The sequence below is a fragment of the Mycetomoellerius zeteki genome, unplaced genomic scaffold (assembly GCF_001594055.1).
Source record: "Mycetomoellerius zeteki isolate Tzet28-1 unplaced genomic scaffold, Tzet1.0 scaffold62, whole genome shotgun sequence".
In the NCBI taxonomy this organism is placed as follows: domain Eukaryota; kingdom Metazoa; phylum Arthropoda; class Insecta; order Hymenoptera; family Formicidae; genus Mycetomoellerius; species Mycetomoellerius zeteki.
This window is the reverse complement of record NW_017257632.1, coordinates 3,697,591-3,706,855: the sequence shown is the minus strand read 5'-3', so window position 1 is coordinate 3,706,855 and position 9,265 is coordinate 3,697,591. Positions and strand designations below refer to the sequence as shown.

The following is a 9,265-nucleotide window of genomic DNA, read 5'->3' as shown; positions in this document are numbered from 1 at the left end:
GCAAATTCCAAAGAGGGTAGCGGCGGCGGCGGAGGAAGAGGAGAAGAAGGAGGAGGAAGAGAAGAAGAAGAAGAAGGAAAAGATGAAGATGGAGAAGAAGGTAAAGGTGAAAAAGGAGATGCAGACGAATGAGGAAAAGGACACGAAGTAGGTAAGGAGACCTGTTGCGAAGATTTCAGTCGGACTTCCTCTAGCGTTTCACGCAATTTCTTTAGCTCCAGAAGCAATGCCGTATTATCTTCCGTCATTTTTTTACTAGTTTCACGAAAGATGTTCATATTGGTTGTCAGAGCGTTAAGAGTGGTTTCGGTGTTTGTTCGTATCTACGACGGATCAAAAAGATGTACGTGATATCAAAATATGTATATAGATTTTTAAATATACAAAATATTTATCATTTTTTTTTAAATTCATAAAGAAATAAGAATATAATTTGAACATTTTAAATTCAGTCTCACGATGTAGGACCAAATAATGAATTTGAGAGTAATCTTATTACCTGGTCGAAATCTTCCGAAAGTCGCGTCATCCTTTCCGACATTGCATGCAACATTTCCTTTTCGGAATTCATTGTTTCCACCAGATGATCAAATTTCTTTGTCCAACAACTCCATAAAGGCGGAACGATCAATTTCTGTTGCAGTTTTTTGTAACCCTGTAAAAAAAATTGATTATTATCAATTTTACCTAAAATAGACAGATGTACAAGTAATGTTACAAGTAAGACATTAAGTAATAAAAAAATATTTACGTACAGACACGTATGTGTAATTAAAGTTATTTATAAAATTATTTCTATGATTAAAAAACTTTTCCAAGTGTTAAGAATATCAAAGAATTTGTTCGATTTCAATATGTTAAGAATTATAGAAAAATTTGACTGTAATTCAATATAGGTGCAGTGAGGAAACAAGAATATTCATTTTAAACAAATTATAAGAAACTTACAACATTTACGAGATGCAGCAATTTCTTTATCAGCCAAATGCTAATAGCGATCACCCATGTGATTATCGTACGGGTAATGTTTCTTCGTCGAAATACGTGACTGGGAGTGTTTCGAACCGTTTGGGGTGCCTGGTGATTACGAGAGCCATTCCAGTGATATTCTGTCTAATTATTTGAAAACACAGAGAAAGAAATTTCAAATTATCATCATAAGAATAAATTTGTAAAGGGCAGCTTTATATCTGACGCGCAGCAATTTCACGCGAGAACCGAACAAGTGAAAATATATAAAACACTATTTTTTGATAAAATTCTCCATAAAAGATTTCTATTTTTCCCTCAATGCATATTATATTGAATTACGACAAAATCATGAGAAATACTTTATTTACACTGTTTTATTTAAAAATCATATATTACGAGAGAGAGAGAGATGTATACTTTTTGCAGAGAGTCGCTACGACAATCATGACCAGACAGTTTGGAAGCGGTCGTTGATTCCGGGAAGTGGCTGACGTCTTGATGAGGCATTTTACAGAACGATGGCAAATCTAACAGAAGCGAACGCTCCTCATCTTTCTTCTTCATTTCCGAAAGCGGATCCGTGATGTCCGGGGCGCGAACTGCCGGTTCCCGGTGCCTCGCCGCCTCTCCTTCGTCCTCATCCCCGAATGTTAAGGTCGTTCGGCGACAGCGATTCATCAATCCGATGCGAGGCGTTGTGGACTCCGGCGGAATTTCGCTTTTTTCGCTTTCGGTTTCTCGTTTCGATCTTTCGCATTCATTAATTGATTCATGCTGATGGTTCAGTTTCCTCGGCGAAGTCGAAGCTGTGCAAAACATAGAGGGCAGGGACAATGTCGAGACGGAGATGTCGGAGAACCTCCTGTACTTGTGTAACAAGAACTCGCTAGTTTCGACTGCGTCGTCGTCTTCGCGGTCCGCGCCGCGAGTCTTCCCGCCCGCGCCGTTCATTCGCCGCAGATACGCGAAGATCTTTCGGAACTCACGCCAATTCGCTGTCAAACGTTCGCCGATCTTCTCGAGCGCGACGTCGAATTTTTTATTGTCGCTCGATTTTATTGTCCTCCTCTTGTTATTGTCCAAATTATTTCGCAATCCATCGTCAGATCCATCGACGGATTTACGGACTGATAATCCGAGCTCGCTCCGCTCGTCGGTCTCGCATAAAATCTCGAAATGTCGGGGTTTCGAGATGCGATCCATCCCCAATTTGTTGGCGATCATCGTCGACGATTGCTCGTCCAGATAACCATTTATGTCACGCATGAGATCGTCGTTCATCGAAAACGTCTTATCTAATAAATAACAATCGTCTATCGTTTCAAATATATTATAGTGATCTTCTCGTTGATTCGAGCTGGGAGATCGTTTTTCATCGAAATTCGCAGGTTCTAAGACATTCGCGAAAATGCATACGTCGTCACGCGATTGAGATTCCAAATTGGAGCGAAATATCGTTGATCTCGAAATATTTCGATAGGCCTCTTCATCAACGGTATTCGAGGATCTCTCATCGTATGTTATATTGGCCATTCTATTGTTGTTTGTCTCATTGCTCAAGGACGATAAACAAAATGAATAATTCTCCGTGAGATCGAACGGCTCGCTGGCAATCGATTTGATAGCATTCTGCTCGCGTTCACAGTTTTCTAAATTATTAGAATAATCATTGATACAGTTGGTATCGTAAATCCGAAGCTTCGACTTGCAATACTTGGAGGAGATCGGACTCGATTGCTCTATCATCCGCGCAGCGATCTCGATTTCCGAATCATTCTTGAAGCCCTCCAATTTCGTCTTAGATTGTTTGGAAACGATCTCCGGACTGAGCTTATTACCGCAGAGCGGGTCCACGTGAGGCGATTCGAACAGCACCGATTCCGGAGAACATTGATGCGGATGCGAAGCATCGCTCGTTTCTTTATCTTCGTTTCTCCGATCAAAGAATCCCGGCCGGACATTTTTCTGAGAAGACTCCTGCACCTTCAGAAATTTCGCCTTCTTCCGCGATCGTTTGTGCTTGCGTTTCGTCATGAAATATTTGTATCCGGATAATATCACTGTGTACTATATACAAGATCGTCTCGCGATAAATTAAATATTATATCTATTTGCACTCTTTATTAAAATTGCGCGATTTAATCAGATTTCAAAGCGCGTTTTTGCGCTACTTTCGTACGAATTACGGATACGAGAGAATTATTGTATCCACGCTTGAGAGTTCGTTACTGTTCATTTCAAGGTTGTCTACTTGTGTATTATTGTGGTTCGGTATTTACATACGACGATACGTAACTTCCCGTCATGCGCGTATAAATCTAGATACTACCGATTAATATCCGTTTCTATCAATCAGATATTAAAGATTAACTTTAATATCTTCTTTTTCCAATTCTTACAACTTGAAAAAAGAAGACAATTGAACCGAGATTACAATTAAACTATATTAGTAGAAACGGGCATAATTTCGTCGTATTTAAGTTGATCTTCTTGTATAGTCTATTGTTTAAAATCGATTTTAAAGTAAATTTATGAAATCTGATCGTCAAAGTCATAATATACAGGCAAGTTGAACTTTCATTCGAAGAAAATTTCAACTTAAATTTAATTCGTGAGAACAAATATATAAAACTAATTAAATAAGAGAAATCCTATATTCGGTTCTAAGCGGATCTTAGTGCTTAAATATTTCTATGTGAATTTATATACGTACATATCCAATTCTGCAAACCGCGCGCCATAATTTTTTCTAATCTTGAAACGCATTAACAGAACTAAAGTAGTAATATCACATATTAAATACAAGTGTAAAATCTGTGATCAAAGAGAAAGAAACTAGGCTTTCTTACGTTTAGTCGAAAGAGCGTTTATTCAAACTTTTTCTACATCGTACACAAAAAATTGCTCGAGCAGATATGCCAATTTTGAAAAAGTCCAATTTTTATTCCTTATTTTACATAATTTCCTATTACAGATATAATTTTTCTCTATAGTTTCTATATCTTTCAATTATTATACATATTTCACTTATACTACATGATCTTAATATTCGATAATCTGTCCGCAATTCTACATTTTTAACATGCATATCAAGAGAAATGGAAGATACATTCACAGACTTATGCGCTTTTCATGATTAAAAAATTTCGATTGTTGTGATAACCTATCATAATTGCAAGGCGAGCAAGGAAGGCCGGCATTTCTCATCGCACGCAATTCGACAGATCACGCTCTATCCAACTAGGCCCGACAGAGATCTCACTTTTTATTTATAAAGTCTTCTCCCTTCTGAATATTTTTCTTAAGCTCCGGGATGGCGGCGTCCAGCAATTTCTGCTCAAAGCTGCTTAGTTTACCTAATCCCAAATTCTTCTCAATTCCATTTTTCTGAAATTTCAAATAAATTCCAAATGAAAATTTTCATCTTTTTTAATGCTGTAATTATGTAATAAAGCAAAACATCTTTTATACATTTTTATTTGGAATAGTCTTCCTAAGAAATTTTCTTTCGAATATTTTTTCGAAATATGTATATTTGTTATGAAATACATGATGTAACAATAATTGAATAGTTGAATTGTATCATATTATTCTAAGAATAGACAACATATAATAAAAAAATACATTTTTATATTGATTAAAAAACAAATCATGTACGAGGGTCGTTTGAAAAGTCCGTGCAAAGTCAGAGAAATGGCACTACTGGCGCGTATCAAGGTTAGATTTAGTTAGTAGCATCTCTTGGAAGAACACACACCACGTTTTAGCCAGATCGGTCTATTTGTTTGTGTTTGGCATTCATTTGAATCGAGGAAGTCGAGTGATTTTCAAAAAATGGACGAAAAAGAATTTCGTGTGTTGATTAAACATTACTTTCTGAAAGGCAAAACGCCTCAAGAGACTAAAGAGAAGCTTGATAAACATTATGGTGACTCTGCACCTTCGATTAGAACAGTTTATAAGTGGTTTCAAAATTTCCGGAGTGGCCATATGGGCACAAGTGACGCTGAACGTTCAGGACGCCCTGTTGAGGTTACTACTCCAGAAATCATTGAAAAAATCCATGATATGGTGATGGATGACAGAAGATTGAAGGTGCGTGAGATTGCTAATGCTGTGGGCATCTCGAATGAACGGGTGCATAATATTTTGCACCAACATTTGGACATGACAAAGCTATCCGCAAGATGGGTGCCGCGACTGCTCACGCTTGACCAAAAACGAAATCGTGTGAAGTGTTGCAAGGACGGTTTGCAGCTGTTCCAGAAGAATCCGCAGGACTTTAAGCGTCGTTTCGTCACTGTGGATGAAACATGGATACATCACTACACTCCTGAGACTAAAGAACAATCTAAACAATGGGTTACCAAGGGTGATCCTGCGCCAAAAAAGGCGAAGACCGTTCCTTCGGCCGGAAAGATTATGGCGACTGTTTTTTGGGATTCGCAAGGAATAATCCTCATCGACTATCTGGAAAAGGGTAAAACTATTACAGGTGCATATTATTCATCGTTATTGGACCGTTTGAAAACCGAGCTGCAAGAAAAACGCCCACGATTGGCCCACAAAAAAGTCCTTTTCCATCACGGTAACGCACCAGCTCACACCTCAGCAGTTGTGGTCGCAAAATTAATGGAATTAGGGTTCCAACTCGTTTCACATCCCCCCTATTCTCCAGACTTGGCTCCCTCGGACTACTATTTGTTCCCCAATATGAAGAAATGGCTGGCGGGAAAAAGATTTTATGCAAACGAGGAGGTGATTGCAGAAACAAATGGCTATTTTTCAGACTTGGACAAATCCTATTATTCGGAAGGGATCAACAAATTAGAGCAGCGTTGGACGAAGTGCATAAGCCTAAAAGGTGACTATGTTGAAAAATAAAAAAAGTTTACCCCAAAAAATTAAGTAGTTTTTATTTTTGCACGGACTTTTCAAACGACCCTCGTATATGAAGAGAAGATAATTTTTTATTTGAAGCCATTTCTTTTCAAAGTGTATAATAGCACAAGCGTTAATGCGGTGTTAAGCAGTTTATTTTGAGATCTTTACTTACGCTCAGAAGTATCGGCGTAGAAAAGTACTTGGCATCAGTGACATTCGACCTGACGTACGAGCACTCGATGATACCTGTTTCCCCATTTAACGCTTTTATTAATGAAAGACCAAATCGTGCGCCAGCAAAAGCCATGGACAAAGTCGCGGATCCAGTTCCTGCCTTAGCTTTAACGACCTCGGTACCGGCCTCTTGAATCCTCTCGGTAAGCGCTTTCAGCTGATTATCCGGGAAGGAAACCGATGGTGTGCACTGCGAGATCAACGGGATAATAGTGATGCCACTATGTCCGCCAATGACTGGGACGTTGACTTTCTGCGGATCAAGGCCCTAAAAAAGCAACCATTTCAGTATTATCAGTATCTTAACAATTGTTTTTTTTATTGACGGAAGATAAAAAGTAAGCGACACATATTTATCGTTCCAATTCAATATGCCATTGAGCGAAAATTAATACTGTTGCATTCGACGTCTTTTAATTATTCATTACATTTATATATGGGATCATCATGTTAAAAACAAAGAATAAATCTTATAAACAATATTGAATAAAGAGGAGCTATACTTGATCAAGGCACAATTTGTTTAAACTAAAAAGTGTAAAAATTTACACAAAAATATTAGGCACCAAGATCCCTGATCGAATATGGTTTTATCCGCAAACGCATTGTTAAATTTTATAAATTCTTTCTTGTGTTATATATATGTATATTATCATGTTTAATCCTTTACATATAGAACAATCTGAAGCTAAATGTTCGTACTTGAGAAACAGATGAAAAAAAATTTAATCGAGATATTTGATCAAAACAGATGAAGTCTTAATTTATTACAGTTGCTATAGTAACTTTCGGAACGTATATATCCATTTTAATGCGGAGATAATTTTGCTTGTGTTAGGAACATAAGATAACATTAAAAATATTTACTTGTGCATAAGTTAAAGATTATTTTATGTATATTGCTGTATTGAATACCTTAGCTTCCGCGATGAAGGCGTTTGCCCTGACGATATCCAAAGTAGTCACTCCGAATACACGGTTAGGATCGTAAACACCCGCCTTCTGTAGCACTTCACTCGCAATCGGTACTGTGCTGTTGACTGGATTTGAGATGATTGCTACAAAAGCCTTTGGCGCAACTTCGGCCACCGCAGCGGCAAGATCCCGGACGATGGAGGCATTCGTATTAAACAGATCATCACGTGTCATGCCTGGTTTGCGTGGAACACCCGCAGGTATAATAACAACCTAAAAGTAATGCATACAAATAAATAAATCGTGAAAATTTAAAACGAGATCGATTAATTTCAATCTAATGAATTAAATAAATTAAATAAAAGATAAGTTACCATTTTTAAGTGTAACTATTAAATATTTGTATGGCTAACTCTGTATCTATCAAATACTGACACTAATATAATCTTTTGTACCATAATGACACATACCTGAGAACCTTTAAGAGAATCTTTGAGTTGCTCCGGACCATTATAGGCTTTAACTTTTGCAGGAGTATTCATATGTGAGAGATCGGCAGCGACGCCAGGTGTGTTCACAATATCGTATAGCGATAATTCCGTAACTAGGGGGGACTGTTTGAGAAGCAAAGACAGTGGCTGGCCAATGCCACCGCTTGCTCCCATGACACTGACTTTCGCATCGCGCTGCAAAAAGAATAATACAGTTAGAATTTTAACATTTTGAAAAAAACAGTTTGCCTAGAACTCAATCCAGGCGAGGAGTTTAATTAATCAAGTAATATTCTGTTAAATAATTGTAAATAAATTTTTTTAAATAATTGTATTTGCAATTAATGCTTAAAAATTTCTCCAATTCTCATCTATCGATTTCAACGTATTAAAAAATTTAATTTATTTTATAGCTCATTTTTTCATATAAAATGTAAAGGATTCATAAAAAAATATGTATAACAAAGCATCGGAATTATTCTTTTTTCGCAATCAGGTTCCAAAAATGTCGTGATGGGCCAATGTAACATGTCAGCATTGGAACTGAATAATTTGCAGTTGCATAACAGTGTTCCGATTACGATTGCAGCACTCGTGGTTCAATGATATATAATGATAGATGACAAGCGATATCTCTTAATCTCTCCCGTCGCGCCGTATGTGTCGTCAAAGGTCATTAGAGATTCTCGCATTAATTATATGAACCAATGATCCTACAAGATATAGCAAACGTGATCATAAACAGCGACTTATATGTTAATGAGGATGTGAACTTGGTATGTATATATATATATATATATGTTGCGTATATAAAAAAAGAATATGTCGATACAGATTTACATGAGAAATAAGATTCTGAAAGATAATTTTTCAAAGGACTTTTTTAAGGATTTATTGCTCCACTGAATCACTATCCGCACTATGGAATATCTAGCAACATAAGGTAGTAAAATATTACACATTATTCACACGGTATATTAATGATAATTAATTTCCGACTGATTCTCAGAAAATAGATTAAAGTTTTATGGTTCGCTGTAGATACTTTACCGTGGCGCTCGTGGACAATAGTTTCGCGCCTTGCTGGCTAACATTTACGACGGGCCTGAGGAATCGGGGCAGCATGTCGATGGCAGTGGACGTCACGCGTTAAATGATCTTGAAAATTTTCGCGAGAAGAGCACTTTCTCAATCTCACTCCCGATATATCTCAGACACTCGCCGCTGCTCGCCGCGCCGCTCCGGCTCGCGTGACCTTCTTCGTGAGAAACAGTGAGAAATTCATTGACAGCTGGTGGTGCCAGGTGGCGCTCTCACTAGTCTCATTGGGGCGGAATCCATAGACGGTGCTCAAGATTCGAGATGGTCTTAAGCTAGTGCATGAACCAATCAGAGAGCTGTATTAGCATCTTAAGGGTTACTGTCACCAAGCTTTCTATAACCTCGGATCTACAATAGAATTTTAAGCTTTAAGCCATAAGAACGAATCGTAGTCGATTATTCTCCTTGAATTCGACTAATTGGTCAATTTCTTACAGCTTAAGGCTTAAGGGCCACTGTCACCAAGCTCAGTTAACTTAACTGGGCCAATTAATCCATCGGAATTGACCAATCTGTTAATTCTTCAAACAAAATGACAAATGCGATTGGTCAATTCCGATGGACTAACTGGTCTTGTTAGATCAATTGAGCCTGGTGACAGTGACTACGTTTACACTGTGCATTTAGGCCGCGGCCTATACAATAGATGTCCTTGTTTATCCTGTAGG

The 9,265-nt window shown here is 37.7% G+C and overlaps 2 protein-coding genes across 2 annotated transcripts in view; both read right to left on the bottom strand.

The window, feature by feature from the left end:
- Positions 1 to 3,113, bottom strand: part of LOC108728458 (uncharacterized) — a 4,563-nt gene extending 1,450 nt beyond the window's left edge. The window contains exons 1-4 of the mRNA XM_018457013.1: positions 1,390 to 3,113; positions 949 to 1,113; positions 500 to 655; positions 107 to 323 (exon numbers count right to left, since the gene is read on the bottom strand). Coding sequence (XP_018312515.1) covers positions 107 to 323; positions 500 to 655; positions 949 to 1,113; positions 1,390 to 3,006 — 2,155 coding nt within the window. The 5' untranslated portion in view covers positions 3,007 to 3,113. The remainder of the gene's footprint in view (positions 1 to 106; positions 324 to 499; positions 656 to 948; positions 1,114 to 1,389) is intronic.
- A 704-nt stretch (positions 3,114 to 3,817) lies between these two features.
- On the bottom strand, positions 3,818 to 8,747 carry Mdh2 (malate dehydrogenase 2). The gene is made up of 5 exons (XM_018457335.1): positions 8,547 to 8,747; positions 7,476 to 7,691; positions 7,006 to 7,278; positions 6,029 to 6,358; positions 3,818 to 4,359 (listed from the first exon to the last, which is right to left on the bottom strand). The coding sequence occupies exons 1-5, from the start codon at positions 8,619 to 8,621 to the stop codon at positions 4,231 to 4,233; spliced, it is 1,023 nt and encodes a 340-aa protein (XP_018312837.1). The 5' UTR covers positions 8,622 to 8,747; the 3' UTR covers positions 3,818 to 4,230.
- Between the last annotated feature and the right edge of the window lie 518 nt (positions 8,748 to 9,265).